This window comes from Martes martes (genome assembly GCF_963455335.1).
Source record: "Martes martes genome assembly, chromosome: 10".
Classification (NCBI taxonomy): domain Eukaryota; kingdom Metazoa; phylum Chordata; class Mammalia; order Carnivora; family Mustelidae; genus Martes; species Martes martes.
The window spans coordinates 21,856,241-21,873,901 of record NC_137898.1 but is presented as its reverse complement, the minus strand read 5'-3'; the positions used below and the strand labels follow the sequence as shown (position 1 = coordinate 21,873,901).

Genomic DNA, 17,661 nt, shown 5'->3' with positions numbered 1-17,661 from the left:
ATTTTATTTGTAAGTAATCTCTACATCCAATGTGGGGCTCAAATTTACAACCCTCAAGAGTCACCCACTCAACTGACCAAGCCAACAGGCATCCTTGTATTATTAGTTTATAATAGTTCTCTTCTCCTTCTGCCCTATTCTAAGGAGCATGGATATTTTGAGGGCCCTTAGTTGGTGAGCAATGTTGAATTGGGATATATGCATTTGGGGCTCCACTGCAGGTGAAGACTTTGGATAGAGGGAGATGTTGAGAGAGAGAGGAGTGGTGGGATTTCATTGAATTGGACAGACAGCCTCAGCCAAGGGGATCAAATTCAATTAAAACAAAATGTGCCTGCTCAACTCACATGGCTGAATTCTACTAGACAGCTGACAGTTTATAAAGAACAGTAAAAGCCTTAGGGGTTATACTCAATCTGATAAGACGGTGGAAAAAGAGTGGGGGGTTGGGCAGGGAGAGATAAGGCTCTGGAGCTACATGTTAGAAAATTACTACATTATCTTCAAGATCTGTTGTTGATCCTTAAAATTATTACCCTTAAATTCCCGCCTTTTAAAAAAGTCTCAAGTTTTGAATCAGGAGTCCCTACTGGCTAAGAAAAATTTCAGGTGTTTTATATAAGTCCATGCCAGAAAAGGAAACCAAAACTCTTGATGGATGGAAGAGTAAGTGTGAAGCACTCCATTGCATTATACAATCTCTCACTCTTACCTTGTGGAACTTTGCCGAGGTAGTTTTCCTTTTTTTTTTTTTTTTTTAAGATTTTATTTTTTATTTGACAGAGAGAGCGATCACAAGTAGGCAGAGAGGCAGGCGGGGGGAGGAGGGGGGAAGCAGGCTTCCTGCTGAGCAGAGAGCCCGATGTCGGCTCCATCCCAGGACCCTGAGATCATGAACTGAGCCGAAGGCAGAGGCTTAACCCACTGAGCCACCCAGGCAACCCGCCGAGGTAGTTTTCTTATCTCTACTAGGACCACATACTTTTGTGTTCCCTCATACCCCACCTTACCCCCCCAGAAAATGTAAATTAAAAAAAAAAAAGAGAGTAAAACAAAAATTCTCTATTGTCCTTTAAGGTCCAGTTAAACATGGAGTCCCTTCCCCAAACTGCTTATTCATCAAGCTGTGTTCCCTCTATTTTGCATTCATCTTACAGCTCTTATGCCGCTGTGTATTATAGTTATTTAAGTCCATGAAGTTATTCGCCTTGGACTCCAAGACCTTGGGAGCAATGCTGTTTGATGCTCAGAACGAGAGGGAGGGTTTAGAAGCTCCACAATAAGTGCATGTAATGGGAGAAGATGCTCCGGGAAGGAGACATAGAAAGGGGAGATGCAAGCCTTTATTCGAAAAAGTTTATGGGAACAGTGACAGCATATTTAACAATGATATAGATGTTTTAATACGGGGGGGAAATATAACTACGATTCCACGCCCACCTTTTACTATACCATCTTCCCATTCACAACTGGCTTCTCAGACCCCATTCCCTCCTAAATGCCGAGCTCCCTGGCCAATCGGAGCGCACTCTTCCGCCGTCGTGAGGATCGTTGCAGCCAATGAGAGACCTGGGCGATTTGGTGGGGTGAGACAAGCTGCCCTCTGGTGGAACCCTGGGGGCGTGGTGACGCGTTGGGCGGGACTGAAGTTTGATTGGCAGGCGAGCGATCTGCCGGCTGTGAACAGAGACTAGGCCCCATGGCGCGAGGGGGGGGACATGGGCGGGGTAGCGAAACTGGAGTCAGCCAATAGCTGACGCACTACTCACAGAGGGACCGCTAGATCACCAATGGCGGCACGGATATGGCGCCGTGGGCGGGGTTTAGGCCAAAAGAGGCGCAGGAGCCGCGCTTGTTAGTGTCGTCCTCACCGTCACGGCGGGCGCCTCTTCCTGGATTCATTCATTCGTTTTTCCATTCACGAAGGTAGTAAGGCCTAGTTGAAAGCCATGGAGAGCGCTCTTCCTGCCGCCGGCTTCTTGTACTGGGTCGGCGCAGGCACCGTGGCCTACGTGGCCCTGCGCATCTCGTACTCGCTCTTCACGGCCCTTCGGGTCTGGGGTTTGAGTCACGAGGCAGGGGTCGGACCAAGGCTCGGAGAATGGGCAGGTGAGTGCAATCCAGCGCCGCCGGTCTCCTCGCTTCTGCGGCGGCTCGCGCGGCTTCCGGCCGGAGTCTGGCCGGTGCTGCCCAAGTCCGGGCCCAGCGCCTGGCCTTCCGCTCTCCAGGTCCTCTCTCCCTCCTGAGGCTCCTGCGTCCCTTGTACCCGCCTGGCTCCTAGCCTTGGGGCCCCAAACCCTGGCTTGCCTGGACTCGCGAGTTTTTAAATAGGAAAGACGTTGTTGGCCCAACTCAGCGAATCTCACGTGCCACTTGGTGGGTGCGGGGGCAATTTGCTTGAACACCCAGGGGCTGGTGTCCTTTAAGCCATTCCGGGTTCATGGCCGGGAGTCAGTCACCTTGCTGCCTCCTCAGTCACACTGCCTACCTAGGTTCGCCCCTTATTGAGTGTTTTCAAAATAAAGATTTTCGCTTGATTGGAATAGTGGCCCCCTGCTAAGGATGAAAGGCATTCTGTTGACTTTTGGGGGGGTGAGGATGAACGGAGAGGACATAGAATTTCCGAAGTCTTTCTGCTTTTTAGAAACTTGTCTCTCTCCAGTTCCTTGGATTCGGCCTAGTTCATTTCAGATATAAAAGGTTTTTGTTTTGGTTTGTTTTTAAATTCTCCCTAAACTTTTCTGGAGGCCTGATGTGTAACATAATTATTGCTTCTGCAGAACGGTAACTCTCCGCGTAGCAATCAGAAATACTTTTGGCAGAAGGACGCTTATAGGAAAAAGTATTCCCCCAAAGAGTGAGTTAAGCCTGTGGATCTTGTTTCATTTTGTTGGAGGATTTGAGAAAGGTCAGTTTGGAGAAGTTGGGAGAATTACCTGCAGGGAAGTTTTGTGCTTGCTTTTTTTTCTTTTTTGTTGCTTTTCTTTACTTTTCGTTTATTTTTCTTTTAAACCAAGTGGTGTGCTGTGATCGTTCTCTGTGATTATTTATTCTGCTATTTCATGATTGAATGTACACTTCACCAAGCATTTCATTGAATTTTGGGATGGTTAAGGGTTGCTTTCAGACTAGGCTCAACTAAGGTACACAAATAATGGAACTCCGTATTCTTCACTATATTCACTCAAAAACATTTAAAGAACTTAGTAGGAAAAACATAAGAAATTAACTTTTTGGGACAGCAGTGTGAAGAGAACACATCTCAAGTAGGAAGGGACATGTAAGAACTCTGTGATATGAAGCAACTGTTCACATTATAATACTTGTTTTTATTTTTACTTATTTATTTTTTAAGATTTTGTTTATTTATTTGACAGATAGAGATCACAAGTAGGCGGAGAGGCAGGCAGAGAGAGAGAGAGAGGAGGAAACAGTCTCCCTGCCAAGCAGAGAGCCCGATGTGGGGCTCAATCCCATGACCCTGGGAACATGACCCGAGCGGAAGGCAGAGGCTTTAACCAACTGAGCCACCCAGGTGCCCCTAATACTTAAAAAATCACTTAGTGTTTTCTGATATTCCTTAAAAAACAAGTGAAGTGCTCAACTTGATTGTAATAAAGTTTTGTGATTTCACAATTGACTTGCCCAAGTTCTTGATTGTCACATTTGGAAAACTTGCTTATGAACTTTTGAGATAGTTGCACAAGATTCTGCTGCATTAGGAAATCCTGTAGCAAGATGAAGTTTTGTGATTTGTAAGCAAAGAGTCATGTTAGTTAACTTTTTAAAAACTATCTGAAATAGACTGTAGACTAATAACTCAAATGGTCCGAATCACTATTGAAAAGATTTGTCCCAGAGGAGGGATACTTGCTAAATTGAAGGAAATGTTTAAAAGATTTAGAAATGAAGTTTGAACCAGAACATTGGGAAGTCATAAAGTGACATTGTGATTGTTGAGTTCAGTCTACCCTGGATTGTTAGAAAAATCTCTTTTTTTTAAGTACTTAAGCAGAAGAAATGATCAAGTTGTTATTTGTAACATGACATATATGTGGTGGCCTGAATCTTAAAATATTTCCTTTACCTCTCCAAATTCAGGGAGTCTTTGAAAAACAAAATTAAGAGTACTTCATCTTAAATAGCTTCTTTGTATCATTTGGAGGAATGAACTAAAATAATTTGACAAAGCAGCAGAGATGATACTTGAATAATTAGGGCTAAATGTAATTAAAATTAGGTAAATGATTTGTTCAATCGAAGTTAGGATTATTGGAATTAATTTTTGTGTATAAATAGCACTAGTAAGTTTTCTGCCCCATAAAATTGGTATCTTCATTCTGTGCAGTCTTTTTTGAATAAATGGTGGTAGCCAGCAGTTTTAGGGAGACATTTTTTACTTTCTACTACTAACATCTAACATCTTCCTCTCCATAACCAATTAAATGTTTTAAGTATAATAATGTGCATTGAATTGATAATGTTTTTATTTTTGTTATTCTTAAGTCTCTTCATGTGAGTATGTTTAATTTCTCCTCAGATTTTAGAATCTGAAGGGGAGGGAGTGTGTGTCCCCATTTTTTTTTTTCCTTTTTCCACGGTAACTAGTGTATTGATCAGATTTAAGTGCTTCTAAATTTAAAAACAAAAGCTTGGAAAAATAAACAAGTTATGGGATATAATGTACAATATGGCAACTGTAGTTGATAATACTTTACTGCAAATTTGCAAGTTGCCAAGAGATGAAATCTTGAAAGTTCTCATCACAAGGGGTGTCTGGCTGGCTCGGTCGATGGAGCATGTGACCCTTGATCTTGGGGTCATGAGTTCAGGCCCCACACTGGGCAGGAAAAAATTCGCAAGAAAAAAATTCTGTAAATATGTCTGGTGATGGGTATTACCTAGACTTACTGTGGTGATCATTTCACAATATATATAACTATCAAATCGTTATGTTGTACACCTGAAACTAGTATAATGTTGTATGTCATTATATCTCAACAAACAAAACCCCCAAAGCTTGTCAAAACATGAAAACAGGTATGCTTTGCAATCAATAAAAATATTTCAGACCACATATTCCTTAATCTAGTTAGGGTTTTAAGACCATAAATTACTTGACCCATACTCTAGTTTATCTCCTTCTTGTAATCCAGAGTTAAGTCGTCTCTTTTCCCTAATTCTCTCCAGTACCATTCCCACTCAAGTGAGTTACACCGGTTTCATCAGGTCCCTAGCAGATGGGTTTTGCCGATTTTACCTGTCATCCTGTCATTGTTAGGGGATACTTCCCGTATTTCTTAGGAGAACAAAGAGCTCCTGTGGAACTGGAGCTTTACTTGCTTGAAGGTCACTGTAGCAAGTAATCAGAAGAAGAGTGCTAACAAAAGTGGTTAGTTTGTACTCAATAAAGGAGAGAACAGTCATTACTGTGGAGCAATAAAGAATGTAATCTGTAGGCTTTGGTTTGAGCATAGATAAATTTTGCATTTATTTGAGCAGTTTCCATCATTGCAATTCATCTAAAATGACTGATACTGAACTACTGTGGAGGTGACAGATGGAAAGGCAAGGTAAGTGGACTTCTAAAGCCAAGATACTTTATAACTTTAAAGCCAGGACAGCACTCTGAGCTCTTATTTTTAGATTTTAAAAGAGGGGATATTGCTCCAGGCGGCAAAGAATAAAGGATCCACGAAGCAGTTGGATTTTAAAAATAGCCTTGTTGAGGTAGAATTTATATACCATACAATTTACCCATTTAAAATATACAGTTTACGGGGTGCCTGGGTGGCTCAGATGGTTAAGTGACTTCCTTCAGCTCAGGTCATGATCTCCAGGTCCTGGGATGGAGCCCCATGTCGTGCTCCCAGCTCAGCAGGGAGTCTGCTTCTCCCTCTTCCTTTCTCTCTCTTCCCCTGCTGTGCTCTCTCTGACTCTGTCTCTCTCACGTGAATAAGTAAAATCTTAAAAAAAAAAAGTTTACAGTTCCAAGATTTTTATTATACTCACAGGGTTGTGCAACCAGTATAGTCTAATTTTGGAACATTTTCATCTTTCTTAAAACAAGCCCTGTACCCATTAGCTGTCACTCCCCAACCCCCACCCCCTCAATCCCTAGTCAACCACTAATCTACTTTTGGTCTATATGTATACATTATATATATGCCTATTCTGGGTATTTCCTATAAATGGGATCCTATAATGTGAAGTATTTTATGACTGGCTTTCATTGAGCACAATGTTCCCAAGGTTCCCCCACATTGTAACATGTTTTAGTGCTTCATTTCTCTTTATTGCTGAATAGTATTCCATTCTGTGGAGTGAGTGTAGATTTTGTAAAGGGTCTTTACCTCTGCATTTTGCTGTCTGCACATCTGTATTTGCAGCTCCCTGAGATTTTGCAGCTTTGGATGCTGATGGAACTCATTTGGCCCTGTAGTATTCCAAGACAATGAACACTTAGAAAAGTCATATAGGGTGGTGGTGGGGTTCTTTTGTAGAAAAGCCATCCATCAAAATGGCTTTGCTTAGCCAAGCTCCGAGAATCAAAGGATTCTCAGAGTCGAGTGTGGTGCATCATTTCTGTTTTTACTTCGGATAACTCCACACGATTGGTCTAGGTCTCCAGTGGCTGAGGGCTGCTTGAGTAACCAGGGTCCATTGGCAGTAGGTCCCTTTCTTTCACTGGGCTTTGATTTGAGGAATTATTTATGAAATGTTAATAATTTCAATTGGCAAGCCCAGAAGTCATATGAAGAACTGCCATTTATTGAATGCTTGAAGTGTTCCAGGCACTTGACAGAGATTATCTTTAATCAGTCTTTGAGCTCTGACTTATTATCCCCATTGTGTAAAGGAAGAAATAGAGGCTTAGGGTAAATGACTTCCTTTGTCTATGGTTTCCCAGCTAGTGAGTTGAAAGATGAGGATTTGAAGCCAAGTTGTCCATTTTGCAATATGCATGTCTTGTACGTTGGTGATTGGTTTATAGACTGCATGGGTACTTGGGGGCAGATTCCTTTGTATCTTAGGAATATACTGCTTTATTTTATTTTTTATTTTTTAAGCTTTAATTTTTTTAATTAAAAAAAATTTTTTTTAAAGATTTTATTTATTTATTTGACCAGCAGAGATCACAAGTAGGCAGAGAGGCAGGCAGAGAGAGAGAGGGAAGCAGGCTCCCTGCTAAGCAGAGAGCCGGATGGGGGGCTCGATCCCAGGACCTTGGGATCATGACCTGAGCCGAAGGCAGAGGCTTAACCCACTGAGCCACCCAGGCAGCCTTTTAAATTATTTTTTAAAAATTTTATTTACTTGAGAGAGCGAGCGTTGGAGAGAGAGAGAGCACAAGCCAAGGGAGGGGCAGAGGGTGAGGGAGAAGTAGGCTTCCCACTGAGCAGGGAGCCCTACCAGGCCCATCCCAGGACCCTGAGATCATGACCTGAGCCAAGTCAGATGTTTAAGCTTTTATTTTTCCGTAATCTCTACCCCCAACGTGGAGCTTGAACTCAAAACCTTGAGATCAAGAGTCACGTGCTCTACCAGACAAGCCAGCCAGGTACCCCGGAACATTCGGCTTTTTAATCGAAGGCACACTTTCAAATTTGCACATGCTTGGTGCTTCCGGGAGCGACGTGGACTAGGTAGCACATGTTCGAATCTAGTAGCTCGGGATTGGTCTGAGAGAGCCGCCCTGGGGAGCAGTGACTGAAGGGAAAGGAGGAAGGCTGGACATTGGAGGGCTGTCTCGAAATAGGGCCTGAGTGACTAGAGCCAGGAAGGGGTGGGCATGATGTAAACTGAGAGTGGGGTGGGGGGGATGGAGCCAGGAAGCAGGGCTATTTAATCTATCCCAAGAACAAGGAAAATAATTGAAGGGATTGTAAGCAGAAGGGTGATGCAGTTGAGTTGCAACTTTAAACAGAATTCTTTGTTTCTCTGATCTTCCCTACATTGTTGCATTGCCTCAGAGATGGACCAGTGCAAGTTATTCAGATAATCTCAATCAAAATTGCCTTAAAAACCCCCAAACAACCCCAAATGAAATTCATACTGTAGAGTATGGGAAGCCACTTTTATGCCATTCCTCATTATTGTCTTTCAGAGACCATTTCTTCCGTGGGTGGGGGGGGGGCGGGGAATCTAATACCTGTGATGTGGGAGGTTGTACTCTTACCAGGGACTGGGTGATAGGGTTGTTGCATGAAGCCTGAAACTGGGTTACTGCTTAAAACCATGGTGTGGTAGTTGAAAAGCCTGCCACAAAGCCCGTATCAGAGGGAACGCTTTATTTACGTGCTTTGTCTAGGGAAACAAGGGGTTCGCCCCATCTCAGACGGGCAGTTCCAGGGAGACTATCCAGTTCCCGCAAAGTTATCTTTAGCACCTTTAAGTGAAGTTATTTTCTATTTAAATGATGAAGCCAGCAGGGAAAGGAAGAAAGGCTACAAAACTTAAGATTTAGAACAATTACTGTCTCTCAAGAGTATTGAATTACATCAGTTAACAATAGTGATAATGGCTTTGGCTTTGGAGTCAGAGCCGAGAGGGTGAGCTTTGCTAGTGGCTAAAATGTTTGACCGTTGGGCAAAGATAGTTAACCTCTGAGAATAACTTTCTTCCTCTATCAAATGGGGCTTATACTTTTCAGGAGCATTATGGCAACGAAATGAGGTGTAAATGAGGCTCTAGTGTAGTCTTAGGTGTCTTATGGGTACTAAGTAAATATTTAAGGACATTTTTTGTTTGTATACATTACTCTTATTTGATGAGAAGAATTATTGTAACCAAGAATAATGTACTTCATTCAGCTGATAAACTATTAGAAATTAGATGTTATGAACAGATCAAGTAAGAGGTAATTAGTGTTACTTGAAGATTTCTTTCTTTTGTGAAAAGATTGACGAAATGCTTCCCTGAAATATGGCTCCCTTTAGTGAACCTAAGATATGAAGGTTTAGGAAAATTTGGTTATGTGCAACTTTTCAATTAAACTTGTAAAAACCTTAGAATTATCTTTGACTCTTCTTCTCTTACCCCATATACAGTCTATTAGGAAATCCCATTGTCTCTAACTTCAGAATATTCAGAATCCAGTTCCTTCTACACTGGTATAAGCCACTGAAATCTCTTGGCTTGATATAATGGCAAGATTAAAGTTTCAGCATAACCTTGCTACTTGGTAAGGTTGAGTGAATGAATGAAAAAAATAAATTCTAGGATCTGTTGACCAAAATATAGTTTGGTTATTTTGAAGGCCTGATAAAATATGCCTATGCCTTCTAAACCTTTAAACTTTTTGAATTGTTGGAGACATTGAACCAAATTCCCTGGAAAATCTCTTGGGTGGGAAAGCCATTGACTGGTAAATGTATATAGCCAATAACTTCTAGAAAGTTAACTGCAGAGCGCTGGATATGTAGTTTATTTGCCTCATGGAAAGAAATGAATACAACAGTTGGTTGATGATTTTTACAAAACTCTAGTCAGTCATTTTTGTGAGAAACTTAAGAAAATTGTAATGTCGGGGTGCCTGGGTGGCTCAGTCGGTTAAGCGTCTGCCTTTGGCTCAGGTCATGATCCCAGGGTCCTGGGATCGAGCCCCGCATTGGGCTCCCTGCTCGGTGGGAAGCCTGCTTCTCCCTCTCCCACTCCCCCTGCTTGTATTCCCTCTCTCGATGTCTCTCTCTCTCTCTGTCACATAAATAAATAAAACCTTCAAAAAAAAAAAAAAAGAAGAAGAAGAAAATTGTAATGTCCTTAGGAGGCAGAAGAGAACAGTGATGGAGTAATGAAACAGAAGGGCTTTTGGTGACCTCTTCAGTTGAACTATTAGGGAAATATGCTGCAAGATCATGCATCCAGTTAGAGAATGGCCAGGTGAGGCCGGCCAGTGGGAAAGCCAGAAAATGGTGGATGCCTCTGTGGTAGACTGAGTAAAAGCAGTGGTGGGAGTGTTGAGCATCAGGTTCTGACATAGAGGAGAAGAGACGTGTCAGGGCGATCAGTGGTAACAGTGAGGATGCCGGCAGAACTGGACGTGGTTATGTACCACTGCAGCTGGTATGGGACAAAAACAGTCCTCCCTGACCTCTAGAAGAACTGACATGCACTTCTAGCCATGGAGGGTACCGTTAATGCCATGTTCTCGGTACACCCCTTCACAGACATTAAGACTGGGGGAACCTTTTTCATTGTATACAGTGGTATAAGCTAAGTGAGTTGATCCAGTATCTCTTACCTACTGTCTCAGCTGTGCTTATCCCCCCCCAACTATGGATTATGTTGATGACACTGAATTGCCAGGGAAATAGTGTATTGTTTTAGTATGTGCTCCTCAAGGTGGCCAGGAAAGGCTACAGTATCTTTTAGAAGTTTAAATGCCAGTTTTAGTGCTCCCTTAACATTCCTAGTATGTAGAAAACTCATTCTCCAGATTGGTTTTACTGTAATGACTAGCATTAACTGCTCACGACCAAGCTAACTCCAGTAGAAATATTGCCAAGCTTGCTTTAATGATAGCTGAACCTCCCGACTTGTCACATAAACAGAGCTGATACAGTAAACAAGTTTTCCTAATCTTGCACGTTCAGTCTAATAATTTTGCCAGGGAACAGGGAGCTGCTGCTTATCTGTGTTTTCCAATACCTCTCATTGCCTGTCATGTGAAAGGAGGTGATGATCTCTTTATAGATAATGTGAAAAAAAAAAAAACACAAACAAACCACAGTTGGTTAGACAATGGTGTTCACACACTCTGAATTAGAGGAGGCTGAATTAATGAAGTTTTACTGTAATGATGACATACTAATATGCAAAGTGATTTTGCAAGCATTCTCAAATGATTTCCACAACAACCTGTGAAGCAGGTTAGGGTTGGGTTTGTTATTTCTACATAACATGCCAGCACCAGAGGGAGAAACAGTGACTGGCGGAAGGGTTACAGCCAGTGCCAGAAGAAATCGAATCCAGGTTTTCGGACTCCAGCCTCCATGTTCTTTCTACTTTCCTGCCAGAGTTCCTGGTAATGATTTTTAAGGCCGTTTGGAATACCCATACAAGAGCTTCTGAACTGGAGGTTTCCTCAAATGTTGCCTGGAACTAAAAGGTCTATTTATGCCGTGGCGATATCCAAACTCACATGGTTCATAAAAATAACTGGATGTGCTTGTTAAAAACACGGAGTCTAGGGCTTCGCCATAGACCTACTAAATCAAAATCTCTAAGAAAAGAACATGGGCAAATGTATTTCTGGCAAATAAGATGATTCTTAAGACCACACTTCGGGAAACACCGGGCTATGGTCAAGATAGCCCTAGAAGAAGACAGGGGACTAACACGTGCAGACTTTCTAGCTGGATGTCTTTTCTTGGTAGCAGAGCTTGGTTTATAATAGTGTTAAAACTCCCAGTGATTTCTGTACTAAACATTATAATTTTGACAGTGAAATAGAGATTCTATTTTAGGGTAGTTCTGTGTTTCCACATTTGAAATAGATTGGGGGAAAGAAAACCCCAACCACTTGGAACTTAAGTGTGTTGCTGTACAATGAGAACAGCAAGCAGCACATCCAGTATTTCCCAGGCTTTACTAATTGGAGATTTGGGGTGAGAGTAGGGGTCTCAGTAAGAGTGATGTTTTAGTAGATGCAAATAATAGAAGCTTTACTTTAAGTAAGACCATAGAAGGATAGCTGAAGACTTTGGAAGCTTCACTAGAAAGAATTGAGTATTTTGTTATTTTCTGTTTGTGATACTATTTTTTTGGTGGCTTTTTTTTTTTTTTTAGTTTATTATGTTTAGCAGAAAGGAAGTTTTAAGTCTGATTCCCTTCTTTATAGGTGGATTTAAAAAAATTATCTTTATTGTGAAATTAATATAAGTGATACATACTGGTGATTCTTTTTTGGGGGGAGATTTTATTTGTTTATTTGAAAGAGAGAGAGTGAGTGAGCATGAGCAGGGGAGGGGCAGAAGGAGAGAGAGAAGCAGACTCCCCGCTGATCAGGGAGCCCAGTGCGGGCTCCATCCATCCTGAAACCAGGACTCTGGGCTCATGACGTGAACCCAAAGCAAATGTTTAACGGACTGAGCCACCCAGGTGCCCCTGTACTGATGATTCTTACGGGCCAAGAAACTAGAGAAAATGTTCTAATTATTTTTTTTCTTTTAAAAAAATGTTAAGTCCTCCAAATGATGAAGAAAGAAAATGGCCCTAGGTTTAATCAGAAGAAATTTTCCTTTTAGTTGGCTGTATGCCATACTCAGTACTGAGTGCGGGAATATAGTAGTGAGTAAGAAAGCCATAGTTTCTGTCTCCATTGGTCTAGCAGAGGACACAGATCTTTATATAAGCAGCTCTGGAAAGTGTAATAGGACCAGCTTTGGGGACGGTAACCTGGTTCAGGGGCTTAGAGAAGGTTTTCTAGAAGAAATAACATTTAATCCAAAGTATGGAAGAAAAGGAGTAGAGGGAAGAAGATGATGATGTTAATAATGGTAATAAGATGTAATATTTATAAAAAAGCTAACCATGTACCAGATACTTTTCTAAATACCTCAGTGAATTTACTTAATCCTCACATAATCCAATAAGGTAGGTCTTAATAATTTCCCCATTTTACTGAAAGAAAGCTAAGTTAATAGAGAAGGCAAATGATTTGATCAAAGTCACATAGCTAGTAAGTGGAGGAGGACCTCGGATTTGAACTCTGTCTCCCGAGCTTCCTGTTAACCACTGAAAATTACACTGATGAGTTAAAGATGAGCAGATAAGGGAAGTTGGAGGAGAGGGGAGTACTTTGAGTAGAGGGACTGAACATTCGGGAACTTTGGGCTTAGAGTCCTGCAGGAGAGAATCAAGAGGTAAGGCAGAGAAGTGGGTGTGAGGGAGTGTGGGCAGGTTGTCATAAAGGACCTTGAGGCTCTGATAAGGGGTTTATTTATCCTAAGGGCAGTGGGAAGTCATTGAAAGATTTTAAGCAGTTGAGTGTCATGATCGAATTTATATTTTGGACAACCAAGGTGTTGGAGAATGGATGTGAAGAGAGCAACTCAGGAGAAAGAAGATCAGCAGGAGGGTGGCGGCGGTGGCTGCAGTGGTAAGCCAGGCATTGGGAGATGGTGGTTTGGGTTAAGATAATGAGGGCAGGCACTGAGGAAGAGGGTCAGACGAGAGAGACGAGGTTCAAGTTACAAGCCTTTGTCATAAATAGGTCATGGGGATGAAGGAGACCACAAAGTCAAGAAGGACAGTGGTATGTCTGGACTCTGGGCAGATGATGACACTTGTCACTGCCATTGGAAACAGAAAGAGAAGGAGCAGGCTCTGGGAGGGAAATAATGAGGTTGATCTCTGACAGGTTCTGTGTGGATGTCAGGCAGTCTTTCAAGAGATTAGCACCAGACTGAGTCTAATGTTCCAAGTTCTTTACCAAAGGCCTTTGGTTCAGCAGTCGTTTATAGTTGTCATAAAGTATATGCTATAGGAAAGTTTGGAGCCTCAGCATGTAATATTTTAGGAAAGGGACAACAGTATTTTTGAATGGCTTGAATGGAGTGTATCCCATGTAGCACTTTGTGCCTTAGTCCGGTCACTGTTTGCTGTTTCCTTTTAGGCAGAAAAGCAGGGAAGTATGGTGGAAAGTATACAGAACTTACCAGAAGACCTGAGTTCATATTCCATGTTCTCACTTTGACACTGATTAGCTGTGAAATCTTTGGTCAGCCACACTGTTTATTTCATCTTTCAAATATGTCTAAAGATACCCACTTCGTCTTCAGAGATGTAAGAGACTGAATCCTCTTTGTAGACAATACAAAGCATTTTACACACATTAGACATTGGGCCTTTTTTTCCCTTTCCATTTTCAATTAGAAATCTAGAAATAGAATTGCCCCAGGAGTTGATTAAATTGTTTATGTGAGGTTTAATTTGCTTCAGAGATTTATTTTGAGATCTGTTGCAACTTTGTCGTGATCAACACTTGAGTCCTTGATGTGATTATCTAATATATGTCAATTTTAGAATGTACCTAAAACAAAAAAAAATTTTTTTACAACTTTGTGAATGTAACCTGGGTTTCTGTATTAAAAGTGAAGCTAATTTAACCACAAATTGTGTTAGTTTTAAAGAAGTACCTTAAGCTTCAACTTTATTCTTAATATATACCAAAGCTATGGTTAGGTATAGTGGATTAACGATATCGTTAAAATATTGGTAGCAAAATGTTATTTCAACTGTAATATAATTGGATGACTTTCAAACTTGACATTACTCTTTAAAGTCCCATTATTGTATTACAAGCGTTATTATAAAAGGTGATTATAAATTCCCATCATTTCTTACTCAATACCTCACTGTTCCTGTCTCAGGCTTAAAGGTATTTAGAGTTCTTTCTTTAGTGAAAGATTTTCTATTGTTCTCGTCTTGGTTTCAGCTAGATTCTTATGATTTATAAGGTTGATGACAAAGCAGTACCTTTTAGATCTCTATAGCAAAGGTATTATCTTGGAAATGAGGGAATATTTTTTAGAATGTACTTGAAATGTACTTGAAATTAAATTTTTTAGAATTTAGCAAAGTTGAGGACTATATGTAAAACCCAAATCTTTTAATAATATTTGCTTCAAAATACGTTACTTCTTTGAAATTCACGAGTTAATTTTTTTTTTTTGACAATTTATTTGTTACTATTACTGCAATTGGAAACGTGTTTTTCTCTCCTTTTGCATTCCTGTATTTGGGTTGTCCCAGAAGCAGATGTTAAAGGACAGGGATTCAGGTGCTGTCAGTTTATTTGGAAGGTGATCCTAAGAAACACCAGGAGGGAGTGAGACAGGGAAGGGAACACAGCCAGTACTGGCGGCATTATCAAGCGCGTTGGTCAACTAGAACCTGATCCCACTGCAGAACTCTAGAGCTAGTGCAGGGCACACATTTCAGAGTTATCTCACCTGCAGGTCCAGGAAGCTCAGATAATTATATACCAAGAGCCATTAGGTGTTGGTTGAGGGCTGTTGGTGGGAAGGAACATTGATTTGATAGAATTTCTGTCTGCCATGCACTTGGGTGTTGCTGGCTTCAGCCACCAAAATCCTTGGGGAAAGCCATGCATTTGAAATGTGCGCTCCAATGGTATTGCCAGAGTGGAGGGTGGGGCACCAGCTTAGCTGTATTTCCAGTCTCAGTACTTGTGCACAGTCTCTTTTTCTTTCAACAAAACAAAATAAGGCCAAGAAAAAAAAAAAAGGAACTAAGTCCTGGCAAAAAGTAAAGAAATCTAGTAGATTTGAGGCAGTTGGGAGGGTGGTGGTGGAGGTTCTACTACATCTCAAGGTTGACGTATTGACCTATTTTCAGTACTTTAACAGAAAAATACAGGTGACTGATTAAATATTGAATGGACCTTATGAGTTCGTTTGTGTTATACTATGAGTTACTCTCTTCCTCTTCATAATTTACTTCTGATCTACCGAATGGGAGGTGATTTCCACGTGATCAGTAGACAGTGAGTACAGCATTTGGGGAAGTTGGCAAATGTGGCTGGTTGCTTGTTGACGGAATCCCAGTTTTGTATGAGTACTGATGACCGTATACCTTGGCTCACTCCTCAGTCCCAGGGGCCCAGTCTTGGGTAGTTTAAGCTTATCTTGGTGATTCTTTTTCCCTTGCTGGAGGTTGGTTTAGGAATGGGCATGTATCACAGTTCCTGGCCAGTGAGACGTGAGAGGTGATCTGCCAGAGGGAGGGCTTCTGAGAAGCCTTTTCTCCTCAGTAAAAAGAGGCAGAAGGAAAAGTGTTAGGTGACAATGTGATGGCCTGCAGCCATCCTTGGGACCGGAGGGTACAAACTGGGGGAAGAACCAATACACTGAGGACTGCAGAACAGAGAGATGGAAAGCACCTGGGACTTGATGCTGTCACTCACTGAGCTTCGGAATGCACTTCCATTGGAGGTGCCTTATACTTCCTGTTATTTTGAGATAATAAACCCCCCCTCTTTAAATTAACATATAATGTATTATTTGTTTCAGGGGAACAAGTCTGAGAATCATCATTCTTACACAATTTACAGCACTCACCCTAGCATATCCCCTCCCCAATCCCTCCCACCCTCCTCCCCTCCGGCAACCCTCAGTTTGTTTCCCGTGATTCAAGAATCTCTTATGGTTTATCTCCGTCCCTGGTCCTATCTTGTTTCATTTTCCCCTCCCCCCCACGTACCCCTGCCCTGCCTCTCAGATTCCTCCTATCAGAGAGATCATATGATAATTGTCTTTCTCTGATTGACTTATTTTGCCCAGCATAATACCCTCTAGTTCCATCTACGTCGTTGCAAATGGCAAGATTTCGGGGTTTTGATGGCTGCATAGTATTCCTGTGTGTGTGTGTGTGTGTGTGTGTGTGTGTGTGTGTGTGTGTGGTGTGTATACACACACAACACACCCCCACACACCATATCGTCTTTATCCATTCATCTATTGGCTATTGTGGACATTGCTGCTATAAACATTCAAGTGCATGTGCCCCTTTGGATCACTACATCTGTATCTTTGGGGTAAAAACCCAGTAGTGTGATCGCTGGGTCATAGGGTAGCTCTATTTTCAACTTTTTGAGGACCCTCCACACTGTTTTCCAGAATGGCTGCACCAGCTTGCATTCCCACCAATGCAAGGTGGGAGGAGGATTCCCCTTTCTCTGCATCTTCGCCAACACCTGTTGTTTCCTGACTTGTTAATTTTAGCCATTCTGCCTGGTGTGAGGTGGTATCTCGCTATGGTTTTGAATAAATCCAATTTTTCTTTAAGCTATTTCTGTTACTTGCAGCTGAAAGCACCCCAGTCTATAGGTTCACTAGAAAAGGAGGGAAATTTCTTGTTCTGAATAACGATTTATAATTAAAATCCTGTAGATTTGGGTGAATGTAATTTGCTGCTGTTCATTTTCTTTTGAGTATGGTTGACACTGTTGCTGTTCATTTGAAAACTGAAATGGATGAAAGGAGGCTGGCTTTGGTATGAGATACGATTGCAGATTAAATAAAATTTCATTCCTGATTATGCTGATTGTTGAGTATTGGGCTTTTATTTTTATTTATTTATTTGTTGCAAAGGTTTATTTATTTGAGAGAGTGTGCACAAAAGCTGGGAGAGAAGCAGAGGGGGAGAGAGAGAATCCTCAGGCAGTTTCCCTGCTGAGCGTGGAGCCTCATGAGGGGCTCCATCCCAGACGCCGAGATCATGACCTGAGCCAAAACCAAGAGTTGGACACTTAACCAACTGAGCCAGCCAGTCACCCTTGAGTGTTGGACTGTTAAATTATTTAGTGCCTAGGTCTACAGTTTAAAAATCCCAAGAGAATAGGTGTATACAGATTGTCTTATTGCCAATACTTTTTGAGAACTGTTACCAAATGATTCAGGAATATTGGGCTTTCAGTTAGCTTGAAGTAAATTTCTTAGTATAGTCTACTTTAAGTTAGTTTAAGTAACTCTTTATTTTTAGGGAGTACCTGGTAATCCGGGGACCTTGACCCAGTATAGTTTGATGGAACTAGAAAAAGGTTAGGACTATGTATGAAGAGGTGAAGGTGGTGTGGGCATGTGTATGTGTGGGTCTGTGTCTGGTACAATTCTGAGTGCATATTTCTCTCCAGTA

General features: G+C 41.5%; 1 protein-coding gene across 1 annotated transcript in view; it reads left to right on the top strand.

Annotated features, from left to right (window-relative positions):
* Positions 1-1,772: 1,772 nt before the first annotated feature.
* HSD17B12 (hydroxysteroid 17-beta dehydrogenase 12) overlaps positions 1,773-17,661 on the top strand; it is a 157,591-nt gene continuing 141,702 nt past the window's right edge. The window contains exon 1 of the mRNA XM_080814975.1: positions 1,773-2,109. Within this exon, the coding sequence (XP_080671101.1) occupies positions 1,950-2,109 (160 nt within the window). The 5' untranslated portion in view covers positions 1,773-1,949. The remainder of the gene's footprint in view (positions 2,110-17,661) is intronic.